This window comes from Uranotaenia lowii, chromosome 1 (genome assembly GCF_029784155.1).
Source record: "Uranotaenia lowii strain MFRU-FL chromosome 1, ASM2978415v1, whole genome shotgun sequence".
Lineage (NCBI taxonomy): Eukaryota > Metazoa > Arthropoda > Insecta > Diptera > Culicidae > Uranotaenia > Uranotaenia lowii.
This window is the reverse complement of record NC_073691.1, coordinates 115,275,164-115,293,578: the sequence shown is the minus strand read 5'-3', so window position 1 is coordinate 115,293,578 and position 18,415 is coordinate 115,275,164. Positions and strand designations below refer to the sequence as shown.

The window sequence follows — 18,415 nt, the reverse complement described above, 5'->3', positions numbered from 1 at the left end:
AAATTTCAAACCGTGCTTCATGCTTACTTTGAATTTATAGGTTAAATTTATTGATGAAATAAATGGCGAATGACACTGATTTCAACTGAAACGCAACCATATTCCAATTCTATGATTGTTCGGATAGATCAGCGAGATTCTTTGTAGCAATTTTTATGACAGTAGCTCAAAGCTAAAAAGAAGTTGTATTTCAATTATCGCATTTCAGGCTCATAAGATTGAATACCTACATTATTGTCTCGCTCTCATCTGTTCGAGAGGTATTTTGTAATCTAGGCGTCCGGGACAGTGTTTTCGAGAACCTGATTTGATTATATGATTATTACAAAGTAGTACAGAGTTTTTCTAGGCACATGTACAACTAACCTTTAAATCTTTCTGTCGCCTCTAAACTAAATCCTGCCTTCGTTTTGAGTAATCCAAACTCTAAGCCTAAGAAAGTTTTATGTAGTTTTTAACCTCGTACAATAAATGATATAATACTCACAAAATAGGGATTTTAATTATATAATTCAACTGGGAAAATATTCACTTCACTTCTGCCTTTCGAATAGTGTTCTTTAAACTTCCTGTTTTCAGTCTTGCTTCTCGATCAATCTGACAGGTTCGGCATCAGAACAATGACAATGATCGCAATCATCAGATACAGTTGTCCGGCTCAGTGATGCCAGAACATCCTCCGCCCCGTGAAGCAGGTTCCAGCTCGTCCTGATAGGAACCAGGTTCACTATCCTTTATCTCCATCACTGCCAAATTCGCCACCGCCCTTTTCAGCTTTCCTGATGCTGTTTGTACGACAACTCTTCGTATCCTTCCGTCACGATTCGGGAGTAACTCTATTACTCTTCCTCTCACCCATGTTCTCCGAGGACCTTCGGCCAGGTAAACTAAGTCTCCGATTTTTATAGGATCCGCTTCTTCGAACCATTTAGGACGTCGGTTGAGTGTAGGGAAGTATTCTTTTAACCATCGGGCCCAGGCTTCGTTCGCCAGATACAAGGATCTCAAATAACTACTCTTTAGCGCTTCTCCTAGGCAGATGGAACCACGTTGAGGATCATGGTCCTGCGACGAGCATCCTCGAATAAAATGATTGGGTGTAAGGGCTTCAGTGGAATCCTGAGGCATATAGGTGAGTGGTCGAGAATTAATCAGCGCTTCTGTTTCGGCTAAAGCAGTTATTAATGTTTCGTCGTTCAATTTTCTCCCATCGTCGAGCGCTTCTAAACCCGATTTGACGCTTCGCACCATCCGCTCCCAAACTCCCCCCATGTGGGGGGTTGCGGGAGGGTTGAAGTGCCAGCTGGTGCGTGCGTTGGTAAACGTGTCTGCGCAATATTCATGTAAATGCTTAACCTGTTCTAACAATTCTCGATTTGAACCAACAAAGTTGGTTCCATTGTCTGAAAAAATCTCAAGAGGTGGACCTCTTTTTTGTACAAATCTTCTAATTGCCATAATGCACGAATCTTTTGAGAGACTGTATGCTAACTCAAGGTGTACAGCTCGTACAACAAGACAAGTAAATACTGCTATATATCTTTTCTCTCTTCTTCTACCTACAGTCACCTCAATCGGCCCCAAATAATCTATCCCAACATATTTGAACGGCCTGATGTAAGGGGTTAAACGTTCCTGCGGTAGTGGTGCCATTCGAGGCGCTCGTGGTTCACATTTCCTTATTTTACATCGCTGACATCCTTTTGCAACTCTATCGATAGCTGTACGTAGCTTACTTATTTCAAATCGCTGACGAAGCTCGTTGAATATGGTCTCTCTATTACCATGACCGAATGTTGAATGATGATGTTCCAGAAGTCGTTGAGTGATAATATGATTTCGGTTCAGAATAATCGGGAAACGTGCATCGAAGCTGGCATATTTGGCGTTAGCAGTTCTTCCTTCGACTCTAACCACCCCATATTCGTCGGAAAATGGGCAGAATTTATGGAGGGGACTAGATTTTTCGATTCTCGCCCATTTCGCCATGGGCAGATTACGATTTTTCGTAAGAATTTCAACTTCGTCAGGAAATGATTCCACTTGGACGATACGCCACAATACGGTTTCTGCTCGACTGTACTCAGTTTGTTTCAACGGTACAACAACTGAGGGAACGAATCGTTTGACGAGCTTTTTCATTTTATCTTCGGTCAGCACGGATTCGATTGGCAAACCTTTAACTCTCCGTTGACAATTTGATATAAATCGGAGCACAGTTGCTATGGTTCGCACTAGAACATTCCATTTAGAGATACGAGCGGGGTCTATCAAGGGCGAGGAAAATTGCGGAAGATGTAGAAGAACATGGACCTTTCGTTCTTCTGTTGGATCTTCTCGATGACATCGTTGTTTCGGCCAAATCTCCGGATTCTCGTACAAGAATGAAGGTCCCATAAACCAACGTCCGTTCGATTCAGGTTCCGTATCTTTCCCCCATTTAGTCAGGCAATCGGCTATATTTTCTTTGGTCGGTACCCAACGCCAATTTCCCGGTTCGGAAAGCGATAGTATCAGACCGATACGCACAGCAACAAACTGTTTATACTTTCGTTGATCTGCTTTTATCCAGCTAAGCACAGTGGTTGAGTCCGTCCAGATGAATCTTTCTTTTATCTCGATCGAATGTCCATCGCAAACGTTGGCCATCAATCGAGCACCGCATACTGCTGCCTGGAGTTCCATTCGAGGGATAGATAGATGTTTCAATGGAGCTACTTTCGATACTCCGCGCACTAGGTTTACGACGACACGAGCTCCATTGGAAATCCGGAAATAAGCTGCACATCCGTAGCCATACTCACTGGCGTCCGTGAAAATATGCAGTTGAATGGTGTCGTTGACTGCTATTCCACCAAAATAGTGTCGTGGAATTGTAAGTTCGTCCACCTTTCTAAGTAAGCGAGTCCATCGAGTCCATTTCTCAAATTCTGCATCGCGCATTTGTTCATCCCACTGAACACCGCTTCGCCAGAGATCTTGCATGATTATTTTTCCGTGTATCATATAAGGGGACAGTAAACCCAGAGGGTCAAAAAGGCTCATCAGGCAACGAAGGGCTGTTCTTTTAGTGGGCCTCTCGCTGGTCTCGATATATCGAGTCAATTCCCCGGAGAATTGGATAGGGAAAGAAAATCTGTCTTTTACTGGGTCCCACGTTATACCCAAAACGCGCTCAGAATGGCCTGCTTCATCATTCGGAAGAGGAACTATTTCCGGGGTAACTATTTCACCCAACTTTGATAGGACACATTTGCTATTACTCACCCAATTTTTCATTTCGAAGCCACCTCGCTCAAGAGCTAATTTGACTTGCATTGCTCTGTTAGCGGCTTCTTCCGGCGTGTCCGCGCTATCGAAATAGTCGTCCATGTAAGTATTGCTCTTGATAGCATTTGTTGCCTCAGGGTAATATTTTTGACAGTTGTCGGCGTTCAGTTGCATGACATATAAAGCAGCACATGGTGAGCAGGCGGCCCCAAAAATCATGACATCCATCGTGTAAACATCGGGTGGGTGTTCAGGATCGAACCGGAATAGAAAGCGCTGAGCATGTTTGTCCTCGGACCTAATGCGAACCTGGTGAAACATTTCTTTCACGTCGCCTCCAAAGCCCACGATCTTTTCTCTAAATTTGTAGATGACAGACGGTAAATTGACAAGGAGATCTGGGCCCTTAAGCAGTACTGAATTCAATGAAACTCCATTAGCTATTGCTGCTGCATCCCAAATCAACCTCTTTTTGTTGGGTTTTTTCGCGTTGCTAACAATGTTCAGTGGCAAATACCACACTCGTTCGGATGGCACTTCCGTTAGCTCAAGTTCCGTTGTCTTGTGTGCATAGCCTTTGCGTATATATTCTTTGATCTGCTCGTGGACATTAGATCGGAGATCTGGGTTTTTCGTCAGCTTGCCTTCAAATCCTTTCAGGCGACTCATCGCCATTTGCCGGCTGTCAGGGAAGCGTATTTCTTCTTTCTTCCAAAGAAGTCCTGTTTCGTATCTTCCATTTTTGAAAGTGGTCGTTCGATCTAGGATTTCAAGAGCACGAGTATCTTCCTTTGATCGTGGGAGTGTGCCATGAAACGTTATGTTTTCTTCGAGTACGAACTGTTGGCGCACTAGGTCTGTAAGTTCAAAATCTGCGTTACAGTTACAAGAGTGAACGTTAACTCTGCCACCGTGTTGAGAACCGGAGCTGATAGGTCCGTAAACCGACCATCCTAGTACTGATCTTACGGCGATTGGTTGTCCTCGATGTCCTATACGGCTCTCTAAAGGTGCGAACATTTCTAGGTTATCCAAACCAATAAGGATTTGTGGCTTCGCTCTCACATATGGAGACACTTCTATATTCTGTAAGTGCCCATACTTTCCAACCAGATTCTCGTACGGTAGATTTTGCTCTGGTAAATCAAGGTTCGCAATTGTACGAGCTACTATGAAATGGTACTTATTCGAAAATTCTCTTCCGGCAATGGCGACTTTAACACGCTTCGAATAATTTTCATCACGCACGATGTTTGAGGTCCATCTTAATTGTAATGGCTCTGTTGATCCCTCCAATCTAAGGAAATCAGCTAACTCTGAATCCATCAGGGTCAGAGACGAACCTTCATCAATAAATCCGAATGTCTCGACTACTCGATCTGCGTTGCGCAAGAGGATTGGAATAATTCTTAGTAGAACTGAGGCATTGACATCTCTGTGGGTATTGCAAAACGCAGTCGTTGCTGTTATTGGGCGATTTTCAGGATGAAGGAGGTAATGATGTTTTCTTTTGCAGTTATCGACTGTACAATAATACCTCGACCGACATTTCCACTTTCCATGGTCGTAGAGACAAGTTTCGCACAACTTCCATTGCTCGACCACCTTTAATCTCGCTTCCAGACTCAACTTTTTAAACCTTTCGCAATTACGCAGACGATGATTGGTCATCCCACAGACCAGGCAAGGCTTCTTTTCGCAGTGTTGCGTTCGTGACTCTTCAGATGTTTGAATGTGCGTATTCAAATGACCCCTTTCTCTAGGTTTCATTTTTTCACTTCTATTGTCATGCTTCAGGGTAGTAACGGTAGTCACTTCGCAAGCATCGATCACAAGTTCTTTCATAAATTGACCAAATTCCATTAACGTTGGATCGTCAAAACTTCGTTTGAAACGTACCCACTCTATTTGATTGGAGGTCGGTAGCTTCTCAACCAGTTCCGCTAAAAGTGACGGATTCGAGAAATGATTTCGAAGGTTTGCAGCTTTTAGATGATCGCAAAGTTGTTCGACTGACGTCCCGAAACGAATCAAACTATCCAGGCGCTCTGGTTTCGGCGCTTCTAATCTCCGAACCTTTGCTAACATGGTTTTCACTATGAGCTCTGGTCTCCCATACATTCGCTTTAAAGTTTCCATAATAACGGGGACGCTTTCCGGGAACATCAGTTTGGTGGCCACGGCATCTTTTGCGGCACCCCGCAAGCATTCCCTTAACCGCATCAAATTTTCCACGTTCGAAAATCCGCAGGCTCTGTTGGAGTCCTCGAAGCTATTTAAGAAGATTGGCCACTCCTCGGGATCACCGGAAAATGATGGGAGTGTCTTTGGCCATATTTGCCTTGCAGCGGATTGTTCAAACGTTGGCCCAAAATTCTTTTCAGGCTTGAATGGATCCATATTTTTGACTGGTAATAATTGGCCACGATTGAAATTCCGCTCTTGATGACTGCGATTGTTGCCCATACCCTCGTTGTCTGATTCCAAGTGGTCAGACTCTAATTCATCAGAAATATTTGGAATAGTCTGGTTCGATTTTCGTTGCTTATTGATCCATTCTTCTGCCATTTTACTTTTGCAGGACACGGATACGGAACTCATAGAATTTTCACTTTCGACTATTTCTTCAAGTTCTCTTTTCTTCTGTAAGTACTTTTCCTGAATCTTGAGCTCTTCTTCTCGCAGTTCACGCTCCTTTTCTCGTAAAACTTTTTCCTCTTCCAAATTTCTTCGCTTTTCCATTAATTTCCGATCTTCTAATTCTTTATCCTCTTGTAGAAGTTTAAGCTGCATCCGGGCACAGGATGAGGCGTTGGATTTGATCGACTTTTCGGATCTCGATGGTTTTCGTTGGCTGTTTGGGATTTGTTTGACAGTGTTGTCGCTCGAAGGAGACCAAGTGTCTTTCAGCATTACCGCTTTATTTTCTGCCTCCTTAGCACACTCCGACGTCTTAGACTCAGCGGTCGAACATGAGTCGCTCGATGGTTTCAATTTCATAGATCCACCAGCAGTTCGTACTTTTATCGCTCCAGCTATTTTGCCGATAGTGTTACGAGGATCGGTTTTAGACTTTTGGACTTCCTTTTTCGTTTCCTTTTTTTTCGTTCCGTTGTTCCTCGCCAAAGTAAGCTTAGTTACAGTCAGTGGTAGGCTCTTCAGCTTCACACAATCCTCACAATCCCAAGGACGTTTGGAAACACCAGGCGATACATTGGCACATGCCAAATGCCACCATCCGGAACATGAATCGCAGGCGACCATCTCTTTTTCAACTGAATTCAGTTGGTTACATTTCCGACAATCATGACCATCTTCGGTATCTTTGGGTATACCTCCCGGCTCAGTAGATTCCATTATTCAACGGAATAATCTTTGAGATTGTTCGGATAGATCAGCGAGATTCTTTGTAGCAATTTTTATGACAGTAGCTCAAAGCTAAAAAGAAGTTGTATTTCAATTATCGCATTTCAGGCTTATAAGATTGAATACCTACATTATTGTCTCGCTCTCATCTGTTCGAGAGGTATTTTGTAATCTAGGCGTCCGGGACAGTGTTTTCGAGAACCTGATTTGATTATATGATTATTACAAAGTAGTACAGAGTTTTTCTAGGCACATGTACAACTAACCTTTAAATCTTTCTGTCGCCTCTAAACTAAATCCTGCCTTCGTTTTGAGTAATCCAAACTCTAAGCCTAAGAAAGTTTTATGTAGTTTTTAACCTCGTACAATAAATGATATAATACTCACAAAATAGGGATTTTAATTATATAATTCAACTGGGAAAATATTCACTTCACTTCTGCCTTTCGAATAGTGTTCTTTAAACTTCCTGTTTTCAGTCTTGCTTCTCGATCAATCTGACAGGTTCGGCATCAGAACAATGACAATGATCGCAATCATCAGATACAGTTCAGCGGTGTGTAGACTCGCTTCGGAAAGAATCATTCGGCTGATTTTTTCCGAGTTTAACTTGTTGTGTGCAGATTGATTTTATCTTCGTTCCAAAATGACGCGATTGCACACAAAACGAAGAGAACATTTCCGAATTGATGTTTCCCATGCCTCGCAGGAATAAAATCATACCAACGAAACAACAGAACGAAGCTTACCGTACACGAATGCTCACGAGCGATCGTTGCCCGACGGACCGAGTTAACATTCCTCGCACCCTTCTCTCGCTCGTTTCCCGTTCCCTTGTATCTATCAATTTAAGCCACGCCCCCATGCGTTGTCCGATTGATGTGTTCGGCTGCCGAACGAAAACGATTTTTTTTTAATTCGCAGAACTGTTCGTTTGCTTCGCTGATGTTTCCCCCCCGATTGCTGTTTACTCCTGCCGAGTTTACCCGAAGCTTGCTTCCTGATGCTTTCCGAGTAGAACTTTAGATAGCATCATTGCAGATTGAGTTTAACGAAATAAAATCGTTCTGCAAAGAAGGGCAAAGTGCGAGTATGTAGACTCGCGATTTTAACATCTCTGATACAGTTGTCCGGCTCAGTGATGCCAGAACAATGATAGATTATTTTATTATCAATATTTCAGATCCCTTCGCAACATTACTTATCATGAATTTTCAACTTAATCGGCAACAAGCGATTGGAAATGGACTATTAATTTTTCCTCATTTTATCAGGGGTTTTAAGCTTCGGTAGTTATTAATTTCGAAATAAAAAAAACTGAAATACTGTCAATAGTGAAATAGACAGCCTACATCTCTGAATGTTGGCAGACTGGCATTGTTGGTGTACAAGTTGCTGGATTCAGCAGCAAAACGCCACAGCTCGACTCCTCCTTTGAAATTACCAGTTGTCATTCCTCGTCATCGGTTTTATGTTTAGTCGCATGGCAACTAGAAGGGGTAAAAGAAGATATTATCATTTTGGATTCTTATTGAGCAATCAAATTCAGTACCTTGTTTTTCGTAGTTACGCCAACAGTTTTGCTACTGGTGTGGTGCCGTTTGTACGGTGCACGATCCCGAGAATCAATGGAAAACTTCTTAATCTCATGGTTCGAGAGTTATGATTTTCGAACCAATGATCCGTAAAATGTTCCATACAGGAATCATGCGCAGATTGCGCATTTACAAGATCTAGTGGTACTTCTGATCACACTTTTTTGGTTGATGCCACCTAAAAAAATAACATAGCTGTTTAATAATTATTCCAATAAGTAAATTAATCGATATGCTTTACCTGAAACAATCGCTTCGATTTACTTCCAGCAGCCAAAATTAATCCCGGTGTTTAATAGACAGGATATATTGGTTCAAATAAAACCTTTATGTGATACCGTCACTATGAAGATGGATCGATTGTCAGCATTTTCAAATGATGGCTAAGCGTCAGATACAGCAGGTGGGGTGTTATATGTTGCTCATGTTGTTACAGTCGTTTTTTAAACAATGTTGGATCACAGAGCAACCGATGCAATCGGAGCGATATTGTTCTGACCCACGTGTGCCAGCCAATGTCTCGTAGATGTGCGGTACTTGAAAAACGGAAAAATCATTACCTGGTCCGACCGTAGCTGCTGCCTGTGATCGAAAGAAGGGATTATATTTCTGGAGTAAAAATAAAATATTTAAAGAAAACTCACCCCCATGCATTTTAGATAATGTCAGCTTCACCTGGTTGACGATCATCAGAACATGTTGCTGGTGCTCCTCAGAAAGTAATAGGTAGTCTGGGTAATGATTTTTTTTTTTGCTGTTCCGAGATTCCGGTCTGTGGGGAGAATTTAAATACAAATTGAGTAAATAACTTGGCTTGGATTTGTCAAATATTGACAGAATATTCTCTTCTACTAAATTTGTGTAGACTTACCGTCATCCCCCGGTCGGTAGTGCAACAAGCGCAATGTCTACGTGTTGCTAAACCATGCCAATGAATAAAACTCGCTGATGGTACAAACTCGAAAAGTTCCCGTAGCAGAATCTGGAAGATCAAGTTTTTTTTCGCTTGATGCAGGCCCCGATTCCAATAGATGCATGTTCCCGATGCTCTCCAGCTCAGGCCACAACCACGGAACTGTTACTAGCGGTCGACAGCTGGTGAACTCGTACAGGCCATTGTTTTAACAGGATCAAAACAGATTTTGCTGCTTGCGAAAAAGTATCCGACGTACTTTTTGATTCGCACCTTACTTTTTGCCGCTGCTGCAGATACTTTGTTGTCCTCCGAAACGCGACCGACAAGAAAAAAACGGGTAAATCCGGTAAATAATCTCTTTTCCTGCGGAGTTGCATCGGCACAAAACAATAAATAACCAAATCAAAACAAAAAAATGCTCGACTCGCTCTTTTTGACGTTTTCTTTTTGATGGGCTGGGCTGCCAGGTGTGGTAGATAGATGCTATAGTATAAAATCAATGAACAGACTTATCATTCCTTGTTGGCAAAAAATGTGTATGCTTTGAACAACGCATACTTGGACGGCGGATGAGAATGTGAATGAACTGTGGCAATGAAACTACTGCTATGATTGGCGGAATGTATATTGTGCGTTTAGATAAAAATTTTATAAACGTCGTTGGTGAACTGGCATCATGGCTGACTTCCGACGAAAACATATTGAGTCGTTTTATTTAAGCGTGCGCCAAGAAATTTTCTGTTTTCAAATTCACATAATGTTGTGTAGTCTGTGGCCCGCTTAATGTATGTAGAGATAATCTGGTGGATACAAATTTATGTGTGGCAACGTTGCATATAATACACTGTTTTTTTTTTAAACACAACTGTCAAAAGTTCGGAAGTAAGTTCGGGATCGGAAGTCCGGACTTCCGAAGTAAAATTTAGTGCTGGCGCTATAATATTGTTTGTAGTAGTGAGCTCGTAGAAACAGCACAAAGTATCACTACTACTTTAGTAAATCGTGGATGGAAAAATTGGTGGGAGCTGGATGACGGTTGGTCGAGTCAGTCTTTGAACGAGTTTTAGACCGAAGTGATGCTTTCTCCATCCGGGAGACGCAAATGTGAAATCTGAGATTGTAGCTACGACAATGGCGTGGTTTACGCTCCCTGGAACAAGGTATCCTAAATAAGGATGAAAACTTCAAAACATGGGTGAGTATAAAGTGAATTCGAAACGCCGAAATTGAGAACGATGGTAGTAAATATAATGTATGATATTATTGTGGCTATAAAGTGTAATTGGGTGGCAGTACCCAGAGACGTAATTAAAAGTTGCTGGGTGGCAGTACCCGAGCGAACAAAAAAAAATTGATAATGGGTGGCAGTACCCAAGAATGAAAATGGAAAATGCTGGGTGGCAGTACCCAGGCAGAAAAAAGTATAGGGTGACAGAACCCCTGAATTAAACAAAATATTGGGTGGCAGTACCCATACGAAAATCAATAGTGTGACAGTACCCTAAATTATAAAAAAAAAGCATTGTTGGGTGGCAAAACCTAAACAAAAAAAAAATTTGAAAGGATGGCAGAACCTAAACAATAAAAAAAATGCTGAAAGGATGTCATAAAAGCTGAAGAAAAATGAATAAGAGGATGCATCAATCAGCTAATGAAAAAAAAAATTCGAATGGTAATACCTGGAAAAAGCTGATGGGGTGATAGAATCTCAGATTGCTTAAGAAAACCGCTGGGTGGCAAAAGTTATAAAACAAATACTGAAATTTAAAAAGAAAATTATGGAAAGATCCATACAAAAACAAAATTGAAGTTAAAGTGGTGATTTTTTTTGCTAAGGGGCATCCAAGAGGTACCTAAGCAAAAAAAAAAAAACGGACTGACAGAAACTATGGAAAAAATTTTGTATAATTAACCAGTTAAAATAAAAACTCAGTTGAACCTACACAAAAATATGAGGGTGACAGTTTAATAGTAAAAAAAAATGGTTAAGATGTTTGATGATAAACTGGCATGTGAATAGATGGATATGGTTGGGTGGCAGATCTAAAAAAATGTCAGTACTCACTGGAAAATAAAATGAGAATAATTATGACAGACAGAGGAAAATTGTGTGGCAAAAAAAAAAAAAGTTCCTGTGTCATTACGATAAATAATGATCTTCTGGAGCGTCCCAAACATTAGAACTAGAAGAAATAATAACTAATCTAACTGGTCGAGATACAAAAGGCGGAAAAATGATTGCATGGCAGTACCCGATAGAAAAGCAAATGGTTTGGTGATAGTAAAAAAAAAAAAAAAAATTGGAACCTCAAAATAAATGTAAAATCTGGTTTATGAGAAAAGAATTTTTTTTAAATTCCATGCGCCTATTGGATTTTTTAACGAAAGTTTCAAATTGATGGATTAATTTTCTTTTGAGTATCAAAAGCAAAATAAAAATAAATTTTTAATCTCAATGTTTTGGTAAGCTAAGGAACAATCAATAAACTGATACTGAAAAGTTTTACTCGAGTAAATCTGGATTATAGCTACCCGAATACGAAAATATTGTAACATAACAGTTCCTGTAGTAGTTATAAAACGATTAGAAACAGCGTAAAAAAACGTTTAGAAAATGATATCAGAAACCATAAAAAACATTGCACTTATCTTGAATTCCAAAACGACGGTCTGTTGAATATGGCGTTAAGTTATGTTACTGTTTAAAACTGTTAAAACTTCTATATGGAGACACTGTTCTAGTAACAGTCAGAGTATGGTTTATAAAACGCTTATGAATAACGTTTTCAGGGCATTAAACTGTTTCTAGAATGAACATGTGTAGGCATATTTTAAACGATTTATCAAACCGTTAATCGAACTGTTACAGAAATCGGAATGAATATTGTACGAATCGTTTCATTACAGTTATTTTGAGGAGCTATCATGCCTAAGAGTCAACGTTAAAAGTTTCGTATCGGTTTCACTTTTTTTAGTCCAACGCAATGCGGACCGTTTTAGGAACCGTTCGTTAAAAGGGCACGCACACGGTTTTGGAATCGTACGTGGATGGCACACACACAGAATAATATTGAGATTTTCGGATTTCAAAATAACATTAAATCGAAAATGTTTTTCACTTTTATTTATTCGAATGGTGTCTACTTACATTTGCTTGTATTCCGGATGAATGTGGCGATTGATGCACTAAGTGCTAGGTTCCATGGGACATGTATTTATCCGTAATCACCGCTGCAGGCATTGTGGAGGGATTTCCTTTCCGGCAATTTTCGCGGGCCTTCGAAGTACATTATCTGGTCTAATAACGACCCCGGGGAATCTGAACACTCGATTGATGTGGAATTATTATTCGTCTGGTTCGCCGGTCAACCATTCCCCCAACCGAACTTCCGCTATGAAGGCAGCTAGCACCCGAATAAAAAAATACTGTTACCAAACCGTTACTAAAATAGTTATAAAACTATTTGGAACATCGTAAAAATACTTTTAGAAAACGATAACTGACATCGTAAAAAACATTCCACTAATTGTGAAATCCAAAACGACGGTCTGTTGAATATGGCGTTAAGTTATGTTACTGTTAAAAACTATTAAAACACTTATATGGAAGAACTGTTTTGCAAAAGGTTGAGATAACGTCCAAACAACGCTTGTGGAAAACGTATTCTGGACATCAAACTGTTTCCGTTATAGTTTTTTTAAAGTTCTCTTGTAAACAAACATTTCCAGTAATAGGTACAATACGATTTGACAAAACGTTTATTCCGAAGGTATGCCTACGTTTAATAGAATCATACGGGAACGTGACACGCACACATGTGCAAATTTTTATACAGGGGTTTCGGATCTTTTTATTAAGCCATTTTTGTTTGACGAAATGAATTTATTTATAACTGAAATTTCTTACTTACATTTTCATTCAATGACATTTTATCGGCTACAAATTCAACTGTCCCACCCGACAACTGTGTCGCGGGTACACGGAATTGGTGCAATCATTGCTCCTGTGCTACCGGAAACCTTCGTTTCCACCGTCTTCAGGCGATGAATGTGCGCGGAAATTGACCTGTTCCAATCGGCTGCTGTCTCACCCGTCTTGAACAGAAAGTGCCAAAGATCGACGGTTCCATCCCACGATAGGTGAATAGCTGCTCCAGCGTCGTTGTTCCAGCGCTATCCTCCTTTGGATTACGATTGATCGGTGAACTGAAATTATTAATTTACAGTCAATATACATTCACGCTAGAGATTACTTAACATTTCAACTTACGTGATCATCCGGTAGCTCAAAGGGAACCAAATATAGCTGACACACTCGGGCCCGGCTACTGGGGGATGGGTCCTTCACTAACAAATCCATTTTTAGTTTTTCCGCCTCACACCGTTCGGGTTCTTCTCACACAAGTGGGTAGCTGCTTCTGCGAGGCTTCTATTCGGGTGAAAGCGGGGCTGATTCTAGGCCAGAAACTCCAGAAACGCCAGCGGAAATCGCGATAACGCAAAAAAATTTGCACCGCAGCAAAACAAAACAAAGCGCGCTCAGACAGTGATGCCAGATTTATGGATCTTATGAGTTTTGACTTATTTTTATATGAGTATAAATATAAATTTTTATTCTTCCTATTCGAATTATCAACCTGAGAAGGATGAAGTTCATACATATACATTAATATGTTATAATGTATTATGTCTTGTAACATGTACCTACTATTTTTTTTTGTTAACAAGTAACATAGCGGAACAGTATAATTTAAAAGTTTTCTTCAAAGTACTGTGTAAAGAATATCGATTACCTTGTTTCAATTCAGCCGCAAGGTTTTCAAATAAACTTTTCGTGAATAAAGCACAATGAAAATCATGTAAATAATGTCAAATATGATATGAAAAACTGAGAGACTAGACAAATAAATTCAATTAAGCTGAGCCTAATTCAGGAATAAACTATTTAAAAGTACAATAAATTCACGCATTCGTAAGTATAGTATATATATACTTTTTTTTTTTATTTTAATTGAGCAGGGAAAAGCCCCCGGGAGTTGGTCTTGTTCTCCAACCATTCTCCCGAAGGCATAAAACCTCCTCACATTTATTCATCTTTTTTTTTTCAAAAAATAAAGGTTTACAGATCTTGGATTACACAATTTTCTTTTTTTACACTATTTCTTCTTCTTTCGTAAACTTTTCGTTGTGGTCGGTGGTTTCGTGGTAGGCGGTGTTGAGGTGGGTTGGTGGGCGGTTTCGTGGCGGGTGGTTTTGTGGCGGAGGTGGCTGGCAGAGAAGGAAATACAGAAAATAGTGATATTGTGGAGATTAGTGACGGATATAATACGAGTGAGGAACTTGAGTAAGCAAGGCCCCCAGTGAGATTACACTCTGTTAAGGGGGCTTTTTACGGACTGTGTGTCACCTAGTTCACAGTTTTGTTGGTTTTATTTCTCCATCATACTAAGTAGCTTGCTAAGTTGGTTTTTAGGTAAGCTTTGACTTGGCGTTTAAAGCTTATTTTGTTTGATATGACTTTCAAGTACGCTGGTAGAGCATTATACTTAATTTTGCTGAAGTAGTTTGGAGATTTCTTCATTTTTTCTGTATTAGCTCTTCTATGTATCAGATTTCCTCTTGACCTTGTGGGAAATCGGTGATTTAGCTGCTGGATTTGTTGGTTGTGGTGGAAAAGTGGGTTGTGTAGCTTATTGTGGATTTGAATTACGCTTTGAAGTTCGCGTAATGCGGCTATTGGTAATATGGATGGAGGGGCTTCGTGGAATAGATTGTATGTGGAAAAAAGTCTGGGGCGTTTGTACACAGCTTTGAGGCATCGGTTCTGCATAGCTTGTAGTAGTTTGATGTCATTTTTTCTTGCAGCTCCCCAAATAGAGACCATGTATTGCAGCTTGGATTGCACAAATGCATGATACAGGGTAGCTAGTTGTTTAGTAGGTACAAATCGAGATATCTTCCATATAATACTGTGTATGGCACTAAGGTCTTTTCTGAGACAATCAATATGTGTGTCCCATCTCAAGCGTTCATCGAAATGAAGACCCAGGTATTTAAAGGTTTTCACCTGCTCTATGACAGTTGTATCAACTTGAAGCTGTCCATGGTAGGAAGAGAGCCGATTGGTTGAGCTGAAGATAACGTACTTGGTCTTATCCAGGTCAAGTGAAAGAAGGTTGACATCGAAGTAAGCTTTCAACTTTTCTAGATCCGTTGACATCTGGCAAATTATTGTCGTAGCATCAGAGTTCTCGTATGACAACGATGTATCGTCAGCAAATAACCTAGGCTTACCATGCAAACGTAGTTTGTGCAAATCGTTCACATATAGAATGAAAAGAAGTGGCCCTAGATTACTGCCCTGGGGAACTCCTACACACAGGTCTCCGAGGTCACTAGATGACTGGTTTGTTTGCACGTACTGCTTCCGATTGGCAAGAAAACTGGCGAAAAGAGCATTCGCGTTGCCTCTGATTCCAAGATCACTCAGTTTCCGAAGCATAATGGCGTGGTCAATCGTATCGAAAGCTTTTTTTAAGTCCAGAAACAAGACTCCTAAAAACTTTCGATTGTCAAAAGCTTCATGGATGGTATCGACCAGTTCAGTTGCAGCTGTCAGAGTACTCGATCCTTCACGGAACCCGTATTGGTAACTATACAGTATTCTATGGTGCTTCAAAAATGTCAAGACACGATCTGCTATAAGCTGTTCCAAAATCTTGCTGAAAACCGAAAGTACTGATATGGGGCGGTAGTTGCTACAATCGGTTTTCTTGCCTGTTTTGAAGATAGGTATAACTCGTGCTATCTTAAGGAACTCCGGAAATTCTCCATTTTGAATACATTGGTTGAAAATTTCGCATATTAAAGGTGCGAAAATAAGATGGTTGGTTTTAACAAACTGAGGTGGAATTCCATCTGATCCCGGGCTTTTTGAAGGATCTAGCTTCCCGATTTTTATTATAACTTCTTGCTCAGTTGATGGTCGAAGGTATATACTGTTACTGCTAGTGGTATGTTCTACACCACTCTGAACATTTCGAGGAATCGTAGCTGCGAGTTGAGTTCCAATGCTACAAAAGTAATGGTTGAACGCATCGGCAACTGCTTTCCCTTCCTCCGTGATTACTCCATTCAATTCAATCCTAATCCTCTCTGTTTGTGTTTCATTTGCTCCTATCAGGTTATTTAAGTTTTTCCATATTTCCTTATGGGTGGATTTCTGGAAAACCTTGTGATAAAAACTCTTCTTCGCCGCAGCTTTAGCACTATTAAGTTGTTTTGATACCTGGAACAGAATGTCCTTTAAGTCGCCATTGGTAGGGTACTTCTTACATCGCGCAAAAGCTTTTTCCTTAATCCGCATCAGCTTCCATACATCTAGTGTCATCCATGGACAGTAACCCCTGATTTTAACTTCGGCAGATACTGTCTTGGAATATCTATCTTTCAGTTGATTGTATAACAAGCAGAGTTTTTTTAGTTTTTCTGCGGGACTGTTCGCCTGTATGTTATGGATCTCGGTTTGGAAGGCCTCATTGATCTGTTCATGCTGGACAATAACCTTTTCTAGTTTTCGATAAGCTATTGGTTTTTTTAAATTTATTGTAGTCAACACTAGGCTATGATCGCTTATATCGAGTGCTGCTGTTTCGTTTAAGGTTTTTTCGGCTATCGAATCTGAGCACACAACGTGGTCAAGAATGTTGCAGCTTGCTGGACGGGTTATATTTGTGTTGGAGACTTGGCAGCCGTAGCATCTCAGAAGATCTAAGTATCGCTCGACTACCGGACAGTTTGTTTTATTAACTGGAATGTTGACATCGCCAAGCATCAATAATTGGGAGTGAGGCTTCAAAGATGTGATTATGGAGTCTAGTTTTTCAAAAAAGATACGTGGATCTTGAGAAGGGGGTCGGTAAACTGCATGGAATTCGATTGGTGAGCCACCAGGTTCAATGCGCAAATGTATGTAATGAAAGCCATCATCGTGTACATTTTCAATCTCTGATACTAAATATGAGCGAATCTTTAATAAGAATTGCAAGTCCTCCGCTGCTCGATTCAGGACGACATGAATGAAAACTGCGGTATCCATTAACTGTTGCTAGATATTTTCTTTCATCTTTCAAACATGTCTCCCCCAGGACCAAAACATCTACTGGTACAGGGAATTGCTCTAGGAATATTTTAATAAAATCCATTTTGGTGGGATCATTTAGGCCTCTCACATTTAACTGAAGAAATCTTATAAAATTACGATTGTTTTTATTTCGGTTATTCTCACGTAAAGAGTTTAATGAATCGTGATATATATTTTTATTTTCCATTATTTTCTTAAAGTTTAGGTAGCATCATAAAAAGCAGATAAAAAAACAGGTTTTCTACGCGTCTCCTGCTCTATTGACACGCTTCGGTGAAGACATTTCTGGCAGTGTAGTATTGGATGTTTCAAAATCAGCCGAGTGGTTCAAAGAGCGTTTTTGGGTGGATTTGGCAAGCATGCGAATGTCATTTCTGTTCCCAATCTGTTCAATTTTTGCCCCTTCGTGGCGTTTATATAAAATTTTTCCATCTCGGCCTGGCCAGACAAATTTTATACCGAGCTCGTTCTGCACGTTTTTTGTCTCCGTCAACAATTCTTTCCCAAAAGTTGTTAGTTCATCTCGGATTGTTATTTTGTTTGTCGATCCTGCGAATACACCATCAATCTGCGCTGCTTGCAACACTCCATGTTCACGCTTTTTCTGAAATAGGAGCTCCTTGGTAGTAGTGGACTCAAAAGACACAAGAAGCGGTGCAGTTCTGGTCGATGAATTCCTGCTCACCAATCGTCTCGCCTCACTAACGTCTCCATCCTTCAGGGGGCATCCTACTGCAACTGCTATTTTTTTAACAGTGTCTATGGCATTCTCCTGGGCGCTCATCGGTAGTCCAAGCACGACCGCGTTCTTTTCTAAAGCACTTCTGTTAGCTTTATCCACTTCCATCTCTAATCGTTCCACCTTCGTCGACAAATCATAATGTTTTTGCTGCCAGACACTAACCGTGTTTTTAAGCTTCTCGTTATCGGATTGTATTTCTCTTATTGCCTTCCCAATAGATTTGAAATTTCCTCTAAGTTCCTCAAACTTGTTCGAAAGAAATTCCTGCGATTCTTCTATATTTCTGTTAGTTTCAACCAAACTGTCCACTACGGCACGGGTTTTCAGCAATTCATCTCGAACTTCACTCCGAACTGACGACTGATCCTCTTTGATTCCTCGCA

At 40.5% G+C, this 18,415-nt stretch overlaps 1 protein-coding gene and 1 long non-coding RNA gene across 2 annotated transcripts; both read right to left on the bottom strand.

Annotated features, from left to right (window-relative positions):
* Positions 1-639: 639 nt before the first annotated feature.
* LOC129737844 (uncharacterized) lies at positions 640-6,627 on the bottom strand. The gene is made up of 2 exons (XM_055729004.1): positions 1,785-6,627; positions 640-1,328 (listed from the first exon to the last, which is right to left on the bottom strand). Exons 1-2 carry the CDS (start codon positions 6,625-6,627, stop codon positions 640-642), a joined length of 5,532 nt encoding a protein of 1,843 aa, XP_055584979.1.
* Positions 6,628-7,866: 1,239 nt separating this feature from the next.
* Positions 7,867-10,147, bottom strand: LOC129740192 (uncharacterized). Its single transcript, XR_008736139.1, has 4 exons — positions 9,103-10,147; positions 8,473-9,003; positions 8,189-8,409; positions 7,867-8,126 (listed from the first exon to the last, which is right to left on the bottom strand). It is a non-coding gene; the product is annotated as an uncharacterized LOC129740192 (long non-coding RNA).
* Positions 10,148-18,415: the final 8,268 nt, after the last annotated feature.

Excerpts from the sequence above, each read along its gene's own strand:
- LOC129737844 (XM_055729004.1), bottom strand. The coding sequence starts at position 6,627 with ATGGAATCTACTGAGCCGGGAGGTATACCCAAAGATACCGAAGATGGT. Across the intron at positions 1,329-1,784 it reads TCATTCAACATTCGGTCATG|ACACGTTTACCAACGCACGC; the intron begins GTAATAGAGAGA and ends AATATTGCGCAG.